Genomic DNA, 25,767 nt, shown 5'->3' with positions numbered 1-25,767 from the left:
CCAGGGATGCCATGCTTAAAAATGTATCGCCTCATTGGCAAGAAAAATATTTCAATTTTGTGCAAAAAATCGGATGTTGCCAAATGGGGGGGGGGGGGGGGGGGTATATCACATCTGTACCAAAAAAAGTGCCTGCAAGATACTAGTCAATATGCATTTTGTATGTATAGGGCTGTATATAAATGATGTTACACTTTTTTAAAACTCATTTGACCCCTTTGTCACTTAGTGTCATCTTCTCTTTACCCCCTTCCCTCGTCATATGTCACATGATATTTCTTAATCATCTATGTAAATAAAACAATTGATTTGTATGTATGTGTGTATGTTCCAGGGTTGGCTTTCTGCCGGCAGAAACTAGTTTTTGCCGTGCCAGTGGCAGAAACTGGTTATAACCAGTAAAAACCGGCGGAAACTGGCAAAAACTTAAAAGCATCTTTAATTACATAAGTGATTGCTAAATGATATTCTTTCAAGTAAACTAAAAAATTAAACTTCATTTCATCATTAAAAAAAATAAAATCCTATGCTAATGCCCTTGATTTAGTTCGAGAAGGGAACTTTTCAATTGCAGATGCTCGTAATGTTTGGATTAATCTAATAAAGGACGAAAAATCATATAGGTGCTCAGGAAAGAGGAGCGACATAAAAAATTAAAAGGCATTTCTGATTTTAATTTGCTCACTTATATGCTTCATCTAAATAGTTTGTGATCGAAATTATCACGTGTTTCAAGAAGAAAGTGCCAGAATTTTACTTGCCAATATTAACATAGATTTTGTACCTAACGTCACAGCTTGGCCCTATTTCTCGAAACTTTTTTTTTCCAGTTGAATTTCTCCCACTACCCCAGGTACTACATGGTGGACCAGTTAAAAAAAAATGCAATAGATGAAAGTCTCACGAACATTGCTTGTTCCTTCATGCATTGCCTGCTAGCTCTTCTGTTGCAAGAATATTCTAAAGTTTCTCATTTGTACATATTAGATTGCGAAACAGTTTAGATTTTAGAAACCACCTTTCTAAGAAGCAACTGCAGGGTCCAAACAATGTAACATTTGATTTGAAATTGTGGTAATATCATAATTAAATTATGCTCTGTTTAATAATGATTTCTTCCATGCACTTCCTATTGCATGTCAATATTTTTTTTTTTTTTCATTCTGTGAGTTTTTGCCAGTTTCTGCCGCAAATGTGGCAGAAAGTGATTTTTGCCATGCCGGTTTTAACCAGTTTCTACCAGTGGTTTTAACCGTCTCGGCAGAAACTTGCCAACCTTGGTATGTTCCCTAAACAAATGCATTGTTTACTTCAGATCTCGACCAAATTTGGCAGAGAGGTACCTGGGAAGAAATGTAGGGGGTTGAACGCAAAAATAGTACCGTACCGTTTGAATTTTATTTGTAGGACCTGAAAATGAAGTTTTTCTATAATATGAGGGCAAAAAAATTAGAATAAATTATTCGTTGAAACCCTAGATTTCTTTGCATCAGATAAAATGTGTTCCAGTGTTCCAAGGTAATTAGAACATGAATTATAACTTTTTAACTAACTTCAATTAGAAATCATTGTTGATCACAGTCATTGTTGAGCAATGCTTTTATTAAAATTTGTAGTGGTGAAGAAAATCATTGAGAAGACTGATCTGTTGCCATTTTTTTTCTCAAATGTGAACAACCAAAATTCTGGCTTTTGTTTTAAGGCTTTTCCTGCATACGGGGAATTAAAAATTTTTCCTTTTTGGTTATTTTCCCACAATCTATTAAAATTTTTTACAGATTTTTGTTTTGTTTAAGCCTGATTGTTGAGCATGCTTTACTTCACATAACTTTTTATTTTCGAGGTAGACCGTACAAAGCTGGGGGATGCAGCTAGTACTGTTATGAAAAGATGTTCTTATATCCATCAAATTGTGTGATGTTACACTTCTTGTTTCCCCTTCCCTCCCCCTTGTCGCAAACGTACAATTTCATGGTTCCTTCAAAACATTACATTACCTTGTGTCCATCCCTTTTTTTGGGAATGAAATTTCTCTTTCTGTCCAAGCGTCCTATCCTTGGTAACTTCTCCCATTCTCCTTTACAGTTTAAATGCTGTTATTATGGAGCTGGGAAAGTGGAAAACTAGCTACCACTGTCGGAGGAAGGAATTGGCCAGATCTCTTCAAGCAAATCACTTCATATATATTTGTAGATAATTTTATAGAAAATGCTATTTTTCCTCGACACCTGACTCTGCGATGTAGCTCGGCCACTGCTCCGCATCTGAAGAGAAATGTCAGATGCCCTGAAGAAATACTTCTGCCCTCGACTGCTGGACTACATAGTCTTCGTGGGGGCGAGGCAACCGAGCCGCAACCACGTGGTCCTGACCCCGGAGATGCTCAGGCGCTATCCGGCGGGAAGACCACAAAGACTTTCCGCTCAGTCCTGATGTCGTGTACTTCTGTCAGCCGGAGGGCTGCGTGTGCATAGGGCCCAAGCGTGTCAGTCTCAGGGAATCCAACTCGTTCGTCTTCGCCTTGACCGAAAAGGACACCAGCCGAGTGAGGTATGGCATCTGCGTCAACTTCTACAGGGCGATCGAGCGGCGGCCCTCCAAGAAGGAGAAGGCTCGTGATAGGGCAAAGAAAAAGGCTGTAAAACACAAAGACACGGACTCTGCTTCCGACGGCCGATTTCTCGACCCTAAACACGAGTACGGTGGCAGGACTCGTCAGGACGATTCGGATAACGATTCCAACTCGCCTTCTCCGGTCAGTCATCAGCGCATCAAGAGTCATTCACTTACGTCTCTGTGCATCATCAGCCATCATCCATTTTTTTCTACTTTTAGAGAGTGTCTTTTCATTTTGAGGAAGCTCATCGATGCTTGTAATGAGAGGAACTTATCCAGACGAGTAGGTGGATCGAAGCAAAGCAGTAGGTGAGTTGTGTTTGTAAATTGCTTTGGATTTTCTTTTATTTTGGAATAAAATTGAAAATGATGTTTGATTTATAAACATCTTATTTGCTTGCTCTCTTCTGCTGAATACATAATGTTTCCTCAAGGAAGCACTAAATAAGGATAACCTTTGAGCAAATTTACCTGTTTCTGTTTATTTTTATTTTATTTATTGCCATCCGGTTTGGTCAAAGTTAATTGCAAATGTGTTCTTGGCATCTGGCATGTATTAGTGTTATTCTACAACTGCATTGCAACCTTTGTCTTTGCTACCATGTTTGATGAAAGCTACTTAGAATGAACTTGCTTTATGATGTTGTAAATGATTTTATCTTTTTGATAGAACTTAAAGCAAAACAAACCATTAACTTGACTGGAAAAGTTCTCTGAAAAACGTGAAATAATTTTCCGACAAAATAAAGCTTGAAAAGCTATTTTAAAATGTGAAGTACTTTGCTAAATGAATAATCTAGTTATTAAAAATCAATAAAAGTTGTTTTCTTAAAAGAAAGAAAATATCAGTGCAACACCAACAAGATCAAAAAAAAAAAAAAACATATTGACAACAACAAATAATAAGACAGGTTTGCCTCCATAGGGGGCTCATGCAGGCAGGCAAGGGGGTCAATTGCCCCTTCACTTCCAAAAGTAAGGCCCTTCCTTTTCAGAGTTAAAATTAATGATCAGTTAAAAAATTATTTTTTATATGGTGGATTGATATATTTCATAAAAGTAAAACTAAAAGTTACAAATAAAAGGACTTTTCTTATCGTATTTTATGAAAATGTAACTTTGAATCGGAACGGGAAAGTCTATGATGGCCGTCCATCTCGATTTTTGGGATCATATTTCACCTTATTTGGAGGTCAAAGAATCTGTAATATAGCCCAATTTTGCAAAAAAAAAAAAAAAAACATTTTCAGGGACCCTCCCCCTGACCCCACACTTCTTTTGACACCCCACTTTATTGGAGCACCAGCTGCCTGCCGTATTTTCCTGCGTATAATCCGCGGATTATCTGTTTAAAAATGCAAAGTTTATGAGGTGCGGTTTATTCGCTGCTGTGGATTATCTGATTTTTTTTCTTCTTAACACCAACGCTCCGATTCACCGATAGAGATCGGATAGAGACCGTACGCCGACTGAATGTTGTTATTTTACATTGCTTGCATGTTCCTTCTCGCTGCCTCCCTGTATGTTGGTTGTTTTAGGTTGCTTGAATGTTCCTCTTGCGCAATTCAGGCCCTATAAAATAATCAACATTACAGTGAATTAGGAAGCCATTTGCACAAGATAAGACCGTTTGCTCCTTTGTCTTGACTCTGTTTTTCAAGCAATTAGCGTACTATAATCTTGATTTCAAAAAGAAATCCTTATGTATAGATTATATTTCAGATTAATATTGATTATGCCTTCAAAGTAATTGCCTTTTTACGTTTTTTGTTTAGTTGCTCAAATGGTATGTTAAATTCGAACTATATTTTTTTTACATCGTATTATCCCCGGATTATACGAACCTTTTTTTTTTCTTCAGGCCGATTTTAGGAACTGCGTATTATAGGCCGCCCGCGGATAATACGCAGGAAAATACGGTATGTTTGCTACACAGTTGCAAAATGTCAAATGTCGCTAACTGTAAAACTATTTGAAATAATAATTATTCCAGAAAAAAAGCCAAGTGCTGGTGAAAATGTATGTCTAATTTATCTATTTTACAGTATGAATTCATTCTTTTAATTGGTATAAAACCACTTGTTACTATTTTCTACTTGCTACATTTCTAACCTGCTCTGTTTCTTTGGATCTAGGGAAAGTGTTTGGTCTTACCTTACTGGAAAGCTTAGTGAGAATACCCCACCGTCATTACTTCACGGAATCCGTGAGATAGAAATGTGGATGCTGAGGTTACTCAGTGCTCCAGTTCCCGTTCCTGGGAAAACAAGGGTGGAGGTAAGAACTTAATTCGTATTATGTCATTCAGGGGCATCCCAAACTTACATTTTTAGTAAAGGGCGGAAATTCTCAATTTGTCGATGAAAATCCAAATTTTGCCAAATAGACTCAACATTTTGCTGAATAAAACTCCACATATGCCAAATTATGATAAATTTTCTGAACGTATCGCCAAATTTTGCCGAGTGGAACTCCAAATTTTGCCGAATGATTATTATTTTGCGGAATAGAACTCAAAATTTTGCTGAATAAAACCCCAAATTTTGCCGTATTATGATAAATTTTCTAAATGTATCGCCAAATTTTGCGGAAGGGAACACCAAATTTTGCCGAATAATGATCATTTTGCCAAATGAAACTCCAAATTTTGCCTTATGATGATAATTTTTCCAAATAGGACTTTAAATTTTGCTGAAATGTGATAACTTTTAAATTGTCAGACATAGTTTACAGAATAAGGAAACTTTTGGGAGGTGACAGTGACCTCCCATTGGGGCTCCCTGATATTATTTACTTTGCTTTTTTAATGCTCATGACTCGTTCAGAAGAGCAGTCATCTAATTCTTAGCTAAGTAAGCTGTAAATACAGTTTTAGAAAACCCTGTTTTTCTCAATTGTACTCATATATTAGTGAAAGGTGTCAATGAATTTCATTGGTGGTTTTGTAAAAAATGACTAAATTGCATAAATGTTTTAAGTTGAATTGAAGTCATTGCATTATGAGTTATAAATTTACCTTTAGCTTTTTGTTTTTATTATAATTTATTGTTAAGATCTGTTTTGATATTAAATAGATTTGGATTAAACCAGTGAATCTCAAACACTTCCACAAGGTTTTTGAAATGTCATGTGGCTCCGTGTATGCATGCATAAATTAAATCAGACAAATTAGTTATTTTATCAGGTCGACCTTTCCATCAGGAACTATATTTACCAATGTGGATTGCAGTTCTAGACTTTTTGAATTGAATCCAACGTTAAATATATTCTAGTTTTATTACATATTGCATGTGTGCACATTGTTTGGTTGCAACATGTATATGTGCCTTTTAATTTGCAATACAATATTTTGTTGTTGTTGTATGTGCATACTGTATTCTGCACTTTCTGTATGACAAAAAAGAAGAAAAAAAATGTATAAATCCTAGCTGTGCCTCTCTTACTAGAGCTGGGGTTGAACCCACATCAAGGAATTTAATTGAATGCTTTCTGTTGTTGGAACCAGAAAGCTCATATTTTGATCACCAAGTCTTGAGTAAAATTGCTGCCTAGCTTTTTACGTTTTCAGGATTTTTCATTTGAAATGTAACTTAGGGTATTTTTAAGAATTTTAATGTATGTTTGGTGAGTAATTCCAACTTGTATGGATTGAGTTTCAGATTGCTGTATAGAATAGTATATTGTGTTGCCAATCTGAATTAAAAGGGATTTTACTGGAAATTTATTTTATTGCAAATTATAGTAAGCAATTTTTTCAAAACATACTATAGATACATCAATACCCTGTAATTTAATTTTATTCCTTCTCACTTGGTTTTTACAAAATTTTTAATTGGTCAAAATGATAGCGATGAATGAAAGGTTGAGAACTACTGGATGAGAAAGGTGAAAAATAACAGTATGGTTAGAATCATTGGGTGAAGCAAAATAAAACTTTAATAAACTGCTAACTGATTAAAAGTAGGTTGAATTGAAAGAGAACATGAAATAATGTATGAAAAAGTTGTAATCTTTCCATGTACATATCTGCATGTTACTTGACTTCGGAATAAAAAGTAAGCATTTGACAACAGTTAATTTGTTCAATACTTATTTCCTGTGGATAATTTCAACGTGTTGTGGTTTTCGTTTCAGGTGGAAATTCTGCCACGAGATATCCAACCTCCTCTTACCTTTGCTCTCCCTGATCATACTAGGTTCTCCTTAGTGGACTTCCCACTCCATTTGCCTTTAGAATTACTCGGTGTAAATACTTGCATTAAAGTGCTCATTTGCATCATGTTAGAACACAAGGTGAGTATTTAATAAATTCAAACTATTTCTTTACACCCTCATTAATAAATTTCATCATAAAAAAGTTATTACATTTTTGTTGGTGACAAGTAATTATTTCAATTTGGTTTTAGTGTTGTCAACAATCATTGAACAATTTAAAATTCCCCCCCCCCCCCAAAAAAAAGAAGAAAAACTGTCCTTTCAACAACTAGTTTCGCTTATGTACAGTTAGGGGCCATTTGTTAATTGCCAATTTTTGACCCCCCTCCCCCCATGTAAGGGTAAGTAAGAGAAATGACCATATGAACCTACAGTTTTAGAGTTACATTTGCGAAAGTCCTCCTCCCCAGAAAATGTTCGAAACTATATGCAGTAAAATCCCTCCTAACAGACACCCCTATTATGCGGACAATTTTTAATTCTCCAGTTCCAATGCAAATAACATTATTAAACCCCTGTCCTGCGGACACTTCTCTATGGTGGACAAAAAAAATTGTACCGTTAGTGTCCACATTAGAGGGATTTTACTGTAGTTCTAAAATTGCAGTTCACACGAACACTGGTAATGTTAGGAGGGGAGCAGTTCAGGAACTTTTATAAATGTTTAAAGATCATAGACTCTGCCTTTAAAATTTCCCGAAGTTGAAGACCTAAAAATGAAATATTAGACAATTTTTAACAAGAGGGAAGGGGGGTGGGAGAAAGAGAAGGATTGGGGATGCTCACTAATTTCTCAAAAATGGAAATGAAATATTCTAAAAATGCTCAGTTGTAGACCATCTTTGTTGAAGTTTGGTAACAAAAGAGGTTTGGGCAACCTTTCCCTGGAAAATTTTATGAATTTTAGGACCTAAAAACGCAATTCAAAGCCCTTTTTGTAAACATTAAGGAAAAGATTTGGCTTCGGAGCCTCTCTGTCGGATTTTTTTTCGGAATTGAAAATACAAAAACAAAATTATTAGATGAGTTTTTATGATGTGGATTGTGAGAGGATTGGGGGGGGGGGGGGTGGTTGAGGAAATTTAAGTCCAAAAACATAAGAAAGATTATCTTTTATGACAAGGAAAAATGTTCGGAGAACCTTCACCCGGAAGGTTTTTTGAAATTTAGGTCCTAAAAACGAAATTTTAAATGATCTTTAATTATGTGAAGAGAATAGTAGGCAGTAGGCACTCCTCTGAAATTATTTTTCAATTTTAAAATCCTAAAAACCCATTTCTTGGCTATTTTTGATGAAGTAATTCATGTAGGAGACTGGAAGGGATTCAGGACTCTTCTCAGAAAATTCCCAAAATTAAGTCCTAAAAACGCAATTACAAGACATCTTTCAGAATAGGAGCTGGGGTTCAGAGAATCAGAAATTATTCGAAATTGAAGTTCCAAAAACGAAGTTTTAGATGATGTTAGTGAGAGGTGAAATCAGGACACTGTCGTGGAAATTTGTAGGGATGGAAGTCCCTACACTAAAATGAAAGATAATCTTTGAGGACGTTGTGGGATCAGGTGCTCTGGTATAAGAGAGGGGGGGGAGTGCTGCAACCCTATAACCTTCCTTCTGGATTCGCCACTGGGTGAGATTTAGTTTAGTATTGATACTAAACTAAATTGATGCTGTTTTCCCCCTATATATTTTAATTTTTAAACTATGCTCTGATATATTTTTTGATGTATAGAGATAATGTCACGACCTCGTAAGAAATGCTTGGGGATTGTGACCTTCAGTTTGGGAACCCCTAGCATGACGTCACCCAATGTGTTCCAGCCCGGGTAAAAGGAGGAAAGGCACGACAAAAGGAGCGTACACTATTTGTCATGTTTTTGCTTTTCTAACACTGAAAAGAAGTTCAATTAGCAGCATAAACTTTGAAAAAAAATTTTTTTTCCTCTTTGAGAAGGCGCCCAGGCCCCCTCTCGGGCTGGGCCACTGGGATATTGCCCCTGCTGCCCCACCTCCTCTCGGTGGCCCTGTCCAGACACAATTGAAAAATTATCTCTGCCAAACCACTTGACTGCGCAATTTCGAATATAAAATATCAAATTGGAATATATTACATAAGAATAGGTTTGCCCCCCCCCCCAAGTAAGGGTATGTAGAGATTTTTCCAACACCCCTCGAGACCTTACGTAATTAATGAATGGCCCCTTAGGCTTCTGAAATTTGCAATCATTTTCTGTGTCAAACTATAATTTCTTACACTGTGATTTCTTTTACAGCTAATTTTGCAATCAAGAGATTACAATGCCCTATCCATGAGTGTGATGGCTTTTGTTACAATGATATATCCTCTTGAATACATGTTTCCTGTGATACCTCTACTTCCAACTTGCATGAATGGGGCAGAACAAGTAAGATTTCTCACACCTGTTTTTCATTGTACAGCTCAAACACAGGGTGGGCAAGGTTTTGGACCCTGTGATAAATGCCGGTGTTTTTACTGTTCTGTCCTAAATCCTTGTGTCCAAAGCTGCCCGAAAGTGTCCGAAACTACATTTTTAGAAGAGCTGTATTTTGTGATAAAATATCAAAAACAGAACAAAATATGTCAAAGTTGTGTTTTATAATGCATACTTATTCAATGTGAACCTTCAAGTTTCAATATTTATGTAACTTATTTTTACAGCTGATTTGAATCAAATTATGTAGGAGTTTAATTTTGCATTCGAAATTTCAATTTGTGTGCATGTTTTTTTTTTCATAACAGTAACTAAATTTTTCAAAATCTATGCATGTGTGCAAAAGAAAGTGGTTAAAATATAGTGCAATAATTGACGAAAATGAATAAAGGACAATTTTTTGTAGTTACAGAATGTATTTTATTAAAAATATGAATTTAAAAAGAAATTGCATTAAAATATAAGTGTTTGATCATCAATTTCTTGTTCTTTAATCTATAATTTAAAGAAGAATTTTCTTTAAAACATCAAGCTTATTTTTGCACTTAAATATTACACATTTAACTAACATTCCTTTGAGTTATAAATGGAACTGAAATTAGTTATCTTTGTAGTGTGAATTTCCTTTCATAACTCTACCAACTGCTACAAAAAGAAGTTTTTATGTAATAGGGTTATTGGCAATTGTGTGTTTTAAGTAAAACATTTTTTAAATGAACATTTCAGATAAAAATTTTATCAAATACTCATTAATGAAATGTTATTATTATTTAAATTTATGCGTTACAAATATTGCAGTAAATACAAATTGATTAGATTATGCCCCTTTAGCTTTAGTATACTTTTGGACAGTTAAAGGCACTTTTGGGCAGTTTTGGATGATAAAAACTGTTTTAAACCAGTTTTGGACAGACCAAAACCCTACCCTGCTTAAAAGTTTTACTGTAGTGTTTTATTCATTTCTAATGGATCTTAAAAATCTATTGAACTTCATTTTTAGCTACTTCTTGCTCCAACACCATATATTATTGGAATCCCAGCAAGTTTCTTAATGTTTAAAAGGCATTGTAAGCTTCCTGATGACGTTTGGCTTGTTGACCTTGATTCAAATAAGGTGATTTGATAAGCTTTTTGGTTGTCTGCAATTGATTGTCCCATCCTTATTTCAACCGTAATTTTTGCATGTTTTCTGTTTGAGCTAAAAATTGTATTGTGTCTATTGGCAGGTTATTAAACCCCCTGGTGTCGAAGATCTTCCGCCCCTTCCTGAACCAGAGGGAACTATGTTGGAAACTCATTTAAAACAAGTATGTACAGATTTTTATATTTTGCTATTATTTAAATCACTGTATCTGTTATACATAGTATTTATACAATAAAGAGGGGGAGAAAAAATCATTTTACCTCAAGGATCATGAAGTTCTAGGAGGATTTTAGGAATCGGATGTTGTGATATTTCTTGTGATTGATACAGTATAAAAATTACTGCCTGCTTTATTTTGTTGTTTATTATATTGAACTTTTGAGGCTTTAAAATATCAAAACTGTCCTATATAAGGCACAAATAATAATACAAATACAAATGTGAGGCACCAAGGGCGCCCATGTACAAAATTTTAAGGGGGGGGGGACTCAGATATTTTCTCCATGGGAACCGATTTCAGTACGGATTAGAATTATTAAAATTTGACATTTTTAATAACTTATTCATTAATGGCTGAAGAAGAAAAGTTTTACATTTTTGCAAAGAAAAAATACTAAAAGCAAGGAAATTTTAATTTCTAAGGGGGGGGGGACTTGAACCCCTACTTGCCCCCCACCCCCATATGGGCGCCTATACGACCTCATTTAGGTTGTACGGGCTCAGTTAGGTTAGTCCTAGTCGGTTTCATAGTCTCCAATGAAGATCAATAGCCCTCTTACAGCTATCCACTTCCTTGCTCATTACAGCCTCTTCCGGTAAGCAGTTCCGAGCGCCCACAACCCAACTAAAGTAGTAATTTACCTAATTTCTAGGTTAGTCTGAGGTTTGAATAGTTTAAAACCAATGACCCCTCGTCCTGCTTTCCATGCAAAAATTTAAAGTCCCCGTACAAGTGTAGTAACCCTTCTTTAAACCCTTTCCAATACAGAAATAAATCTTTCCTGAGATAAGGAGACCAAAACTGAACAGCATACTTCGAATGAGGTCTTACTAAAACTTATATAAAGGCAGAAGAACCTTCTTAGATTAGTTTGAAATAGATCTATTGATAAACCCGAGCATTCTGTTGGCTTTGTTACTTGCAACTGTTGACTAAACTTGAAGTCCTGATTTATTAAGATACCCAGATCAATAACGTTTTCTGCCTAACTAATGACCGAACCCGTTAAATAATAACTTGTACGCTTTTTTCCATGACCTAAGTGTAGCACTTGACATTTCCCAACATTAACAGCCATACCCCATTTATCAGCCCACTCCATAATATGATCTAGATCCTCTTGCAGCTGATTTGCTTGTTCTTCATTTTCTGTCGATAAACCCAAGCATTAAACTAGGCTAAAGACTAGTGTTTCTTTTAGCCCAATCATAAATCATTAAAACTAATTTACAAGAATAATTATATTGATTCATTTTATATCAAAACTGTCCTATGTAATGCACAAGGCTAGTTTTATAATGCTAAGACTAGTTATACAAGACATCTTTTCCATTGAAGCTGTATATAGTGCCTTGCCATTTGCAAGCCTATTGTGATCTCAAAAGTTGGCATTCAATTGTTTTATGTAGCACCACTATAGTGTTGATTGTCTACGTCACTTGAATGAAACTGAACCCTTGAACTGTCGGCAAACTTTGACCCCCAGTTTCCTGCCAGATAGAGACACTTGAGCTCTTACAAAGCAGAAATGCATTAAGAATTTGATTTAGCCTAAGCTTCTGAGCCAAAAAAACATTCAAAAAATCTTGCTGTGTAACCATGTGGTATCGACACTGTGTGTGTGTGTGTGTGACAAAGTTTTCATCTTTATAATCCACCAACTGGACAGTGAACAAGTCACCAATGGCATAAGAGGGCACTACTTACCATCATGCTACCCAGTTTACTTATTATTTTTATTATCTATGTTGTAAAAGGGACTGAGTCTTTTCACCTTGAATATTATTAATTCTGTAGAGGACCTTACACATTCAGTTGCATTTTTTTTTAAAATTTATTTACCACTAGTAGGTACCCCCACGGCTTTGCCTGTAATAGGAAAATTAAAAGGTCTTTTGGTTTGCCGGTATATTTACAAATAACGTATGGCGAATTTTCTCGCCAATTGGCTTGTACCCATGTTACAGTTCCACGTTATGATAATTTTGTATCTCACCAATTGGCTTGTGCCCATGTTACGGTTCCACGTTATGATAATTTCGTAATTTACTCGTCCATCTTATGATAATTTTGTTCTTAAAATTGGAATAGAAAAAGAACGACATCAAATTTTCGAAAAAACCCTTCGAGGTGCACACTCCCATGCTACAAGCTAACTTTGTGCCAAATTTCATGAAAATCGGCCGAACGGTCTAAGGCGCTATGCGCGCACAGAGATCCAGACAGAGAGACTTTCAGCTTTATTATTGGTAAAGATTAAAATTTCTATGTACTGGAAAGATTATCTCATTCTTACCTCATTTTATTTGTTACTAGTGGCACCCGCACGGCTTCGCCCGTAATAGAAAAATTAAAGGTCTTTTGGTTCGCTTGTATATTTACAAATAATGTATGGTGAATTTTCTCGCCAATTGGCTTGTACCGACGTTACGGTTCCACGCTATGATAATTTCGTATCTCGCCAATTGGCTTGTGCCCATGTTACGGTTCCACGTTATGATGATTTCGTAATTTAATGGTAGTTTTTTTCTTAAAATTGGAATAAAAAAAGAACCACATCGAATTTTCGAAAAATCGCTTCGAGGTGCACACCCCCATGCTACATACTAACTTTGTGCCAAATTTCATGAAAATCGGCCGAACGGTTTAGGCGCTATGCGCGTCACAGACATCCTACAGATATCCTACAGACATCCTACAGACATCCAGACATCTAGACATCCTCCGGACAGAGAGACTTTCTGCTTTATTATTAGTAAGGATTTATATTTATTTCTAGCTGCAGCACCTGATGATAACATCATTTCCTGGCTATTATTTATATTTGAAGCACAGAAAAGAATTATCTGTACCATAGGCTAACCATCCGTTCCTTTATTTATCAACAGGCTTTAGCCTCGATGAGTATGAGTCCCCAGCCCATCAAAAACCTCGATCGCATACAACCTGGAGTAGCAGACCGATTAGTATCGCAAGAGCCTCCACCGCCCCCATTGACTACAGGTTTCAATCCCTTGATCTATGGCAATGACGTGGATTCGGTGGATGTTGCGACTCGCATAGCCATGGTTCGCTTCTTCAACTCACCGGGAGTTTTAGCAAACTTTATGGAGCATACTAGGACTCTTCGGTTGTATCCGAGACCGGTGATTGCCTTCCAAGTGAACAGTTTCCTGCATTCCAGGCCGAAGTTTTCCTACTTCCTGAGCAAGTTTGTTCGCACTCAGGTGAGAATCCCGTTTCTTTGTCGGTATTTTTGTCTGAAATTAAATTGGGCAGCTTCTAATTTGTTGGTGATTTTTGTTTTTAATAGGCGGTAGAATTTTTTGCAGAATGGTCTCTGTCACCGACAAATGTTGCCTTTTTGAGAGTACATACAGGTAATTGTTAGCTTTGGTATTTGATTTATTCCAAATTCATTGATTGTTTTCAATTCTAAAATTTTTATTCTAGTGCTCTTAAAGCATGTTCAGTTCTTAAAAAAATAAATTATTTGCACTTTGTGCGTACAAGCTTAATTTTTTACCTGCCTTTTTTTTTACTACAAAATTTTGCTTGGTTTAATTACAAGTTTAATAGTATTCTTACAAAGTAGTACATTTTATGCGAGAACTAATTTTAGATATATTTTTGTCTGACGTATTTAACTGATTATAAAGTTGAAATGCTGTTGTAATTTTTTTAAAATTTCAAAATCATTTGAAGTAATTTTTTCATAGGGGTATTTGATCCAACTATTGTTGGTGATAAACCTAAATGGTATAGTAACCAACTAGAGCCTTTGCACTTCAAAGTTTGGTCTGAAGGTTCTGCTTTAGCCAATGCTTTGGCTGCTTCTATACAGTCTGAACCATCGACAGGTATTTATTTTTCATAGCTTTTTATATGATCTGTTTCATGTAATATTTCAATATTTTGTGAATAAAAATTATTTTAAAGTCATAAGATTTGAAACTAGTGTACAAATGATGCATATTCTTTCAAGAACAAAAAATAGGTTTTCTTTCCTATTTCGTTTTTTTTTGTAATACAAATCTGAGTTTTGAAATTTATAAATGTTTTCAATATTTTCTACTCATATGGCTAATTTATTGTATACTAGTGGCACCCGCACGGCTTCGCCCGTAATAGAAAAATTGAAGGTCTTTTGGTTTGCCTGTATATTTACAAATAATGTATGGTGAATTTTCTCACCAATTGGCTTGTACCGACATTACAGTTCCACGTTATGATAATTTCGTATCTCGCCAATTGGCTTGTGCCCATGTTACGGTTCCACGTTATGATGATTTCGTAATTTATGATAGTTTTTTTCTTAAAATTGGAATAAAAAAAAGAACCACATCGAATTTTCGAAAAATCGCTTCGAGGTGCGCATCCCCATGCTGTGCCACTAACTTTGTGCCAAATTTCATGGAAATCGGCAGAACGGTTTAGGCGCTATGCACGTCACAGACATCCTACAGACATCCAGACATCCTCCGGACAGAGAGACTTTCTGCTTTATTATTAGTAAAGATGCCTCCTAAATTTCTGTGGAATTTTCAAATATTGAACCAGACAACACTTATTGCAATTAAATTTTTAACACAAAAATTAATAACATTAAGAATTAATAGAATAAAAATTAGTAACATTAAGACTAAGAGAATACAAAATTTTCAGCTGTATATGGTTTTAATTAATGTGATTTTTTTCCATGGCAATTATTCTTTCAGTCAACACATATATTCTTCAGTTGTCATGTATAATACTCTTATATATGAGGCAGTGAGAAGCAAAGGGATGTAAGTGGACATTTTCAAGTTTCGAGTAAAACGCATATAGAAATAACGTCTTATGTAAGCTTTCATTGAATTTTTTTTCTAAATCATGCTGTATAACAGAACTTACCAGGGCTACAATCTCTTGCCCCAAGACAGAGGCGAGATTCCCCTACTATTTGTACAGGTTATCTCCAAATGTTTGATTTTGCCACTTACATCCCTTTGCTTCTCACTGCCTCATAAGTATTTTTTAAGTTACTTATTGCTATGGTACATTAACAACAGTGACGTAGGCCTGCTGTTTTCAAAAATTAGTTTTCTTTACCGTATCTGGTTTTAACCACTTCCATGGTAAACACTTTCCGTGGGAGAGAGCTAACCACAGAAAGCTCTACTGGTTCGTTGGCTGGCATAAACATTTTTAAAATTGAAGTAAAGTCTTTTCCTAAGTACATTAGAAGACCATTATAACACACCTTTTGGGACTAGAGCTTTTGCGTTACACAGGTTTTTCTGTTATATAGATCACTTCACAAATTTTCAAACTAATATTCAGAATCTTAATATATAAAAATCTTCTGTGCGAACATTTGTCACCATAAGGCTTTTAAATGGCTGGACCGATTTTCATCAAATTTTTTGTGTGTAATTGAGTTGTGGCAAGCATGGTTTCGAAGCGCGATGGATAGAATCGGAAATGTTTTTGTTAATTAATTAATTAATTTAAATATCGAATGGTTATATCTCCCAAATGATTAATATTTATTTTAACCTATTGTTGAGCGAGAACTGAAATAAATATTTAACCTGTTGCCAAAGGACAATTAGAGAGCCAGCTCTTCTTTTTGTAATGAAATTTCCTTCTGTGATGCATGTCAATTGAGAATAAACAAAACATAGAGAGAGAGGGAAGCCTTCATTTCTTGAAAGCAACGATTTTAGGTCCCGTGATATATTTTAAAGTAAAGTACTGGATGGTTCACGCAAAACGTGTGTTCTGTCGTCGTAGTTGAACCATGTAACCGGATCAGTGCTTTAGGTTTTCCTAACCAAATGATCAGAAAGTACCGAACCTAGCAACATTTGTTTCTCGGCTCAAATCCATCTGAGTTTTGGCACCAATGTCAAGAATACTTTAAGGATTATCTAACTAATCAGTACATTATTAAAGGAAAAGACGATGGAATTTAAAGACAAAACAAATTTTATTTTCGTCCAGTTAAATTACAACAGGGTAGTTCTGTACACAAAAGATCAGTGCAGTGGAAGACCTTTATCTTTGGTGGAAAGAACAAACTAGGCAATATATACTGTTTAAAAAGTTTTCGTTCTGAAGATTGGACTGCTAGTCGGTCGGTGTTGACTTCGCTCACTGATCGACTGGATTACAGTAACGTGGTGGCTTGGCGACTTTGGCTATAAACAATTGAGTTGCGTGATCATTTGTTTACGTTTCAAAGCTACTGTTAATGTAATTGATTGTACTTTTTGTTTAATTGGCAAAATATTTCAAATTGCAAGGAATTGTTTTTCGTTTTTAAAGAGTTTTTAGTCATTTTAGTTGAAGAATGTTTATTTTACATAAGGGGAGGGGGAGGAATGATTTTCACTTAATCAGAGAACTGTTTTTACCTTTATCACTTTTTTAAACAATATCATTCCGATTGTTTTATTCTTTTTCATATGGGGGATGTTGCAGCGGGATTTTCCATTTGTTCTAGATGGGTAGTTAGTTTTTTACACTTAATATCTGAGGACACTTTTTATCCTTTGAGTATGGCTGAAGGAATAAGCCATCAAGTACGGGAGAAAAAATAGTTAATAAAACAACTGCTTAGTGGGCATTAGATAAATCAAGTTGTAATAAATATACGCATTCTGACACCAAGCAGCTTAAAACATTTTCTTTTTATATATTTTTTTCAACAAAATGGTTCAAACACTTGATAGTTTATTGAAATTTTTTAACTTTTCAATTTGCAAAGTTTGAACAGAACAACGTTTGTCGGTTCCTTTAGTATATCTATATATTAGCACTTAAAAATGAGTTTTATCTGCAATGAGTATTAAGTTAGTCATTCACAAATAAATATGTTTCACAATCAAAAGAAAGTGAATTATCCTGCACTTCTGCTAGCTTCATGGTTTGCATAAGTTTCATTTCCAAGAGCCATCTGGTATTTTCTGTTTACTGTGGATACTAATTTTCATTTAAAAGCTTTAAATTAAGATGGAAAAAAGAAAATCTGTTTCAAAATTTGCCTAACAATTTTTTAAACAGAGGGATTTTTTAAATTTTAAAACCTATTGTTTGCTTCTGAAAAGTTGTGCGGATTATAGAGAATTGCATAGGATAGGTATAGGTTATAAAGGTATTCTACTGTATTGTTATTATTTGTGACAAATTTTAATTCACCTAATTGTCACGGCAATAAGATTAAATTTTTAGCTAGTAATACAGTAGAAGACCGTTATACCGCACACCTTGGGACCAGAGCTTTTGCGTTATACAGGTTTTTGCATTATATAGGCCATTTCACAAATTTTGAAACTAATATTCAGAATATATCTATAGATATTAGCATTTCAGAATGAGATTTATCTGCAATGAATATTAAAGCACGAACATTACAATTAGTCATTCACAAATAAATATATTTCACAATCAGAAGAAAGTGAATTATCCTGCACTTCTGCTAGCTTCATGGTTTCCATAACAGCTGCATTTTCAAGAGCCATCTGATATTTTCTGTTTACTGTGAACACTAATTTTCATTTTTAAACTTTGAATGAAGATGGGAAGATGAAAAACTGTTTTAAAATTTAATTTGCCTAACAATTTTTATGTTTGCAAGACAAAACAGAGGGAGTTTTTTAACTTCAAAACTTATTGTTTACTTCTGAAAAGTAGTGCGGTTTATAGAGAACTGCGTTATATAGGTCTGCGTTATAACGGTCTTGTACTGTATGTAATAATTCTGTGTCAATCAGTAACACAAAAAGATAACTTTTTTTGTATGCAATTTATATGTGATTGTTGTTCACCTAAAAAAAAACAATTCTTTTGTTCTGTTTTTCAAAAATGTCCTATGTTTTGTGAATTGGTCGCTTTGATTCCTATGTAGCTTAAAACCTTGATGTGATTGACTAAAACTCAGACTGTTTATTGCACTCTAAGGCCACAACTTGCTCAAAAACAAGTCCTAGATGTAAGACAACCGAATCAATGTTACCTTGTGTAACGATTGTGGATTGTAAAGATCAAAGTTGTACAATGTATAAACAATAAAATGATCCCAAAAACTATTGTATTAGTTTTATTAATACAATAATAAAAAATTAATTTAAAAATCCATAAAAAATTAATTAAAAAATCCTGTTTATCCTCGTCAGAAGAACTTTAACTTTTGATATTTCATTTCCTTGAATTTTACTTAGTTAAGGAAACATTACATTGCTCAAAATTTCTGAACATGTCTAAAATTTGTTGTAGATGAGAGTTGCAGTGATAGTGAAGATGCAGGAAGTACTAGTTCATCATACTCCTCTCTCAGTGATTTCGTTACCGATATGGTGAATAGTGAAATGACTGGTGAAGGAGCCTTTGGTAAGAATTATTTTGACAATAATTAATATTTTCTGAAATGATTGTATGGCAGTCTGCTTATAATATTCTTCGCTTGAAGGGTTCATTTTTAAATCCCTTTTTCCCCCTGCATTAGTCGGTATTGCTTATGCTGATTGTTCTTTGAAGGACTGAATATATAAATTTAATATTTATCTAAACAATAAAATGATATCAAAAATGCATAAAAAATTAATTAAAAAATCCTGCTTACCTTATCAGAAATTATTTTATTGGAATCATAAAGCTATTGAATATGTAACGAAAGTTAAAAGAAATTGTTTCAGAGAAGGAATAACACTTTATTACCAGCGTTTCTCAACTGTTTCTGACCCGCGGTTCGGAAAACCTTTTGAAAAGTTTCGCTGACCCAAGCGAGTTTTGCTTTTTATTTATTTATTTATTTTTATTTTATTTTTTATTTGTTTATATATTTTATGTTTTATTTTTGGTCTTTTTTTTTTTTTTTGCAAAAAAAAAGGACTTTCTATTTGCGTACCATTAAGAACTGATGAAAAAACTCAAAGTAGTGAGGTTTTTCCTATATTTTCTTTCATGAAACTTTAATAACACCTCGAGACACATTAAAAACACACAAAAAAGTTTGTGGACTGGTGACGTTTTTTTTTTTTTTTTGAAAAGAAAATAAAGAAACAAATAAAAAATTAAACTTGTAATGAATTAAATACCCGTCACAAAACAATATATAAATGTAAAAGTAAGTAATTGCTGTAAGTTAAACATAAGCGAATAAACTTTCGAAAAAATCATATAAATTAAATAAATCACAAAATTCCTGTAGAAATGTCCCATGTGCCTGTGCCTTAACCTGGACTTGCTGATTTGCTTACAAGAAGGAAAGTTAACTTTAATCAATGTTGAAATTTCACAGGTGCTGCAGGAACAGAAGAATCAAAGAACACCCAGGTTCTTTTTGATCACCATTCTGTATATCAGCCTCCTAGCACTTTGCAATTACCTACTACTGGCGTGAACAGCAGTGATTCAGCTTTTTCCATCCCTGGTTCGCTTTCGACTTCATCTTCTCATTCCTCCCTTTCCAGGTAATTTCATATTCAAAAATATACTTAATGTGCATTATTTCAAGTAAGTTTAAGGAAAACAACTTTTCTTTCTGGATTTATTGTATGACATATCTTCAGTGTTTATGGGTAAGATAGGTTTCATGTTTTTAGCTAAGTACCAAACGACGTGACCTTGAGGGTCACGGATCTGGACAAAATTCTAGATTTAAGTTGATTTCCACTAGACATGAGCCAAGTGATTCAACTGCATAGGTCCTAGTTCGGATCATCCAACTGAATACATTCACAACATAGAATAAATTTCCCCACTCTTACATTGTACTAACAAGATACGCGAAAGATGCTAGGAGAGAAAATATTGTGCCAAAGCTTCTAATTTCGAAGAAAAGGGGATTGCAGTTCTAGAGCCAAACAAGCAAATCTAGACCCTACTTGAAGCCGAACTAGAGCTTATGCACTCAAACTATTTTATTTGGGCTCATATCTAGTACAAATTGACCTAAATCCAGAAGTTTATCCAGATTCGTGACCCTCAAGTTTTTGAGGCTCACGAACCTCAAAGTTTGAACCATGAGTTTGACAAAAGACAACTTTTGTCAAACTCATTTACAGGACTCGCAAATTGCAATGGCATTTTCATTGGAATTTGGGAAACTTTGGGACGATATCTACCCTCCCAAGACATTCCCCATCTCTTGTCAGTACAATGAGGGGGGGAGGGGGAGATTCATTCTATGTTGTGAATGCATTTAATTGGCTCAAACTGCAATGCAATTGTAAGAAAAGGGTAAAACATTTTTAATTTCAAAGGAAAAACCATTGCTTTTCTGGACTCAAATAAAACCTTTGGACCCCCGTTGCAGCCGAACTAGGGCCTATGCAGTCAAACCGCTTTACCTGGTTTCATGTCTAGTGTGAACCGACCTGAATCCAGAATTTCAGCCAGATCTGTGACTCTCAAGGTCGTGCCATTTGGTAGTTAGTAAAAACAGATGTTGTGGTTGAACTTACGTATCTACCTTCTTATTACTATAGGTGAAAGAAAATAAGAAATACTATCATGTTTGCAAAGTTAATTTTCTGATATTCTTTTGAAATAATAAATAGCTAGTGCATAAGCATTAGCTATTTGTTATAACTTTGAGATTTAGAATTGTAATTGTTCCACTTCTGTCTGTGTGTGTTTTCTTTTTTTTTTTTAAGAACTTTTTTTATGGAGACTAATATTTTAATTTTTACATATAATGATTGTTTTATTGACACATTTCAAATTAAATTATAAGTTGTATTTTTCTTTTTTTTCCCCTGAAATATTTCAATTATCCCTTTTAGAGCTGGCAAAGGGCAGCGTTTTTGGAAACTTGTCAAAAGTAATTATTCAGAAAGTTCGGTATTTCAAGTAAATTCTAACAGCACTTTTCATTTACAGTAGCAGCAGTCCTTCTTTCAATTGTGATCCCGAAGAAGATTTAGCTAGGGCAGCAGAAAAAGCTGTAACACCTGGTTTCCAGCCTTTAGCTTATAGGTCTGAATCTCAGGTAAAATAAATCCTTATCAAAAATATCATACACACACACACACACACCCACACACACACACACACACACACATATATATATATATATATATATATTATTTCTCAAAGGTGTTTTTTATGAAAATGCGATCACTTCCTCAATGTTTTATCAAATTTCATAGCAAGGCCTCATTTTGAAGATTTTTTCGCCGCTTTCAGCGAAAAATAAAGAGACAATTTACATTTTTGTTGTTTCATCGAAAAAATGAATTATTCTTTTTTTTTATTATTATTATATATTGCTGCAATGCATAGCATATCAAAATGAAGACTTATTGGGTCAATCCCCATGGCCTGAAAAATATCATTCTGATGTCATTTATTCTTCAGCAGAGTTCCGAGCCAAATTTCAAAGGTTATGTAATCTAAACTCACTGAAGGATTCTGAGTTATACTTCTGTTGTTTAAATCAGGGAACAGGACTTTAATTTTAGCATGGAAAATCTCAGTATAACTTTTTAAAAATATTTTAACCAAATGTAGATATTGATTTCCAATTTATTTTGTTGCTTTATTGCATTAGTTGGTATGTGCTGTTATAGCAAGTTCTTCAGGTTTGTTTGAAAATCCTAAGAGAAAGTGTGATAGAGTAAGCATTTGGGATGAGAGGGAAAAATGAATTATAAATTCTTGTTGAACAGAGTATGATTATGGACGCTTCCTGTGGGGCTTCTGTAATCATGCATATGCATTCAGTTTGAAGTATTCATTTTTGAAATATGTATATTTAGTGTTTCTTGTTTTAAAACATTGTATGCAAGCAAAAACCAGAATTTTATTTGTTCATATTCAAGAAAAAAATGGCAACAGATCTTTCTTCTCAATATGATTTTCTTCACGCTATAAATTTTAATAAACAATATAAAATCTGTTACAATTATAAAAATAATTGTTACGGAAAGATGAGATGAGCCACTGAATAATAATTTGAATGGAGGAAAGCTTTTTGTTGTGTTCACTCGAGGCAACTTAGTTGAATCAACTGTTCTTCCAACAATCCGAATTTATTCGACCAGCTGCTCCACAACGCTGTTAAAACTGAACTGAGTTGACTCAACTAGTTTATTCACTTTTCTACCAGGTTACATTTCTTGATCACCGCTCATTCAAAAGTTTATTCAGCTGAGCTGCCCATGTGTAGGAGGCCTTATTGTGCAAGCTTGCTTATTTGGTTTTCCTCTGAATATAAAGCAAGAGAAAAACGTCCAACTCAAACATTTCCCTGTCGTTAGTATAGAATCCGAAATGCATTTCTTCATATATCTCAAAAATATATTTCTGCAGATACTGCGCTTTACCTTCCCACGGCAGTATTCCACTCTGCGTTGTCGTCATTGTGAGTTGTTTTCTTTCAGGAACACGGTGACGGCGATGCCGACGTCTTCAGCGGCCAGGAGGCGGAGACCTCGACGCTGACCCCCTCCACCATTCGCTCCGTCATCTCCCCCCAGCCCCCCATCCAGGGTCGCAGTCCGGCGGACAGCCTCGGCAGCGACATCGACAGCATCCACGACCGGGAGGTGTCCACCGCCTCCCGGATCCGGTCCGGCATCACCCCGGAGACCTCGGTCGACAGGGGAAGCACCGGGTCGGGCACGGCCACCCCCACCCCCACCCGCAGCATCAACATCGGCAGTGTCCTGAGCCGCACGGGGAGTCTCACCGCCCAGAACAGCCAGGGCTCCCTCTTCGGGAACATGGCACGGGAAATGAAGGAAGTGGCACGGGAGGCGAGCAAGGCTGCCACGGAGGTCAGCCGGACGGCGCTGGAGGCCACCAAGCCCGCCCGGGAAGCAGGAAAGAAAACATTCCTGAAGGTACGTGAGATGCATCACTCAGTGTACTGTCGGACCACGGATTGTATGGAAGACAAACATCCATTTTACAGCCGGAGATGGACGAATCTATGATTTTTTACCGATGTCGGCTTTTGCCGAAGCAGAGTCTCATTCAAATGAGCAGAATACGTGCATCAAATTTTTACTTTTCTCACTTATTCACCTAGATTCGTCTTATCTGTACATTTGAAAATTCCATGCAATCTGTGGTTGGACAGTATTCTCGCCTCAGAGCAAGAGTAGGATATGGATGCTTCACTTGCCAAATCGATCAACTCCATAAAACAAAAAGTCGAGAAAAGTGATGAAGAATATGGTGTTATCCATAGGAGTGAATGGGCCCTCGTGTTACATTTTCTGCCTTCGCAGGATCAGAAATGTACGAAGCCAAAATTTTTAATATAAATTCACATTTTATTCTTCTGATTAAGCACTATTAAAGCCAAAAGGAGGATTTTTTTAAAAAGTGGAGTTAACTGATTTGGCAACTGAGGCATCCAAATCTTACCGCTATTCCTGGGAGTATACTGCCGTGTGCAGGTAAAGGGCAGTAACTGCAAATTTTTCATTTTTCATTTTTTTGCATTTTTGACATCTATTGTACGTTACCTTTATTGTACAAGCTCGCTTATTTGGTTTCCGCTGAAAAAAAGGTGCAAAAAAGACGTCTAATTTCAACATTTCCCTATTGTTAGTATTGAATCCAAAACGCGTTTCTTCAAATATCTCGAAAACTCGTTTCTGCAGTTACTGCCGTTTACCTGCACACAGCAGTATACTTTGGGCAAACTTAACCTGCAGCACTGTGAAGGCTGCCCAGATCCTGACCACAGCATTACGGCACAGTCAGGTTAGGTTTGCCCCAGCTACAGATGTCTTACTGTTGCTCTGAGGCGACAATATAATCTAACTTTTCACAAGCCTCAAGTTCCTTTTGGCTTTGCAGCAAAGTACAGGGTTAGTGTGACAAAAGTTCACTGATCAACCACCAACAGACATATCATGTCCAGGTCACCAATATAGGGATGTGAGCAGCAGATTGAGCAATGCATGTCCTTGGGGATTGGGTGTGATCTACCAACCTTTGTTATGGTAAGTCAATACCACCAGGCTAAAAGGACTTGGAACTTGCCAGTCGTTCTCATGAAAAGCGTACAAATCTTGTGAAAAAAAGTTTTGAAAGCAAGCAGTAGCTTCAATTTTCCTCTGATTTTCTGACATTTACACCCTACCAGACTCCCAACTGATGCTTCCGCCCTAAAAAATCCTGTTCTGTTTCAAGTTTTTTTTTTCTTCAAAATTTGGACCTTTTTTCACTTTTTTCTTAAAAATTTCAATTTCATTTTGAGTTTTGCCCTGTGACATCTTTTATTCATTTGTATTTTTTTCTAAAAAAATATGCAAATGTTCTTCCACACACAATAATTTATAATTTGAATAAAATCATTTTTGCATGCAACAGTTGGAGCTGGAAGCTATTGGTTAGGTATCATAACCCCCACAGTATATTACTATTATTCTCACAGCATCATACTTTTCAATTTCTAAATTAGTCACAAGTGAATGTGATATTATGTGAACATCACTTTTTGTATGGTTTGAAATTGATTCAGAAAATCACATTCATGTATTCTTGGTGAATAGAGTGATGCATGTTGTTAGTATTTAAATTGTAATATTTTTCACCAATATTTATAATTCTGTGCTGTAGTTGTGGGTGGACGGTGGCTGTATGCTTCACCCAAAATATTTGGTTCATAATTTAAAAAATAATGCAAATTTGATCTAAATTGGCTTCAAAACACCTTCTGTAAAAACTAAATGTAAACTTTTTAATTTAAAGCTGGCATAAGTTATCTGAACTAACCTTTTATTGGATAACAAAAATCCATTGACCCTGACATCTGCATTCTGCCAAATATTTTTTTCTATTTGCAGGACTGCTAATACGTACTGTGTGTTCGGTTGTAGTTTCGCTGTATTTTCTTTTATTTTATTCTGAAATTAGAACTGAAAATGTTTCTGTTTCAGAATTTGCAAGCATTTGGAGAGCCAATGACGAACAGCCTTGAAAAACGTACCACTGAATCTACAGAGATAGTGACTAGAGATGGAGGTTCAAGTCCTGGCTCCCTCATATCAACAGTCAGTAGTGAGCTTAACGGCATTGCTGCACAAACTTCAAGCATGTTTTCTGGATTTTTCAGTATGTATTCATTGGGTCTACATTTTTATTCTTTGTCTTGAAGTGCATTTAATTGTGAATA

The 25,767-nt window shown here is 35.3% G+C and overlaps 1 protein-coding gene across 1 annotated transcript in view; it reads left to right on the top strand.

Moving 5' to 3' along the window:
• Nucleotides 1–25,767, top strand: part of LOC129225220 (MAP kinase-activating death domain protein-like) — a 101,207-nt gene that overhangs the window by 10,317 nt on the left and 65,123 nt on the right. Inside the window, 15 exon segments of the mRNA XM_054859792.1 lie at nucleotides 2,086–2,400; nucleotides 2,402–2,925; nucleotides 4,752–4,893; nucleotides 6,751–6,909; nucleotides 9,106–9,237; nucleotides 10,286–10,399; nucleotides 10,512–10,592; nucleotides 13,538–13,876; nucleotides 13,963–14,029; nucleotides 14,369–14,509; nucleotides 18,909–19,022; nucleotides 19,933–20,104; nucleotides 21,516–21,624; nucleotides 23,018–23,479; nucleotides 25,532–25,706. Coding sequence (XP_054715767.1) covers nucleotides 2,275–2,400; nucleotides 2,402–2,925; nucleotides 4,752–4,893; nucleotides 6,751–6,909; nucleotides 9,106–9,237; nucleotides 10,286–10,399; nucleotides 10,512–10,592; nucleotides 13,538–13,876; nucleotides 13,963–14,029; nucleotides 14,369–14,509; nucleotides 18,909–19,022; nucleotides 19,933–20,104; nucleotides 21,516–21,624; nucleotides 23,018–23,479; nucleotides 25,532–25,706 — 2,857 coding nt within the window. The 5' untranslated portion in view covers nucleotides 2,086–2,274.

This window comes from Uloborus diversus, chromosome 6, assembly GCF_026930045.1.
Source record: "Uloborus diversus isolate 005 chromosome 6, Udiv.v.3.1, whole genome shotgun sequence".
NCBI classification, from domain to species: domain Eukaryota; kingdom Metazoa; phylum Arthropoda; class Arachnida; order Araneae; family Uloboridae; genus Uloborus; species Uloborus diversus.
Note: the sequence above shows the minus strand (reverse complement) of the source record. Positions and strands in the feature narration are given on the sequence as shown.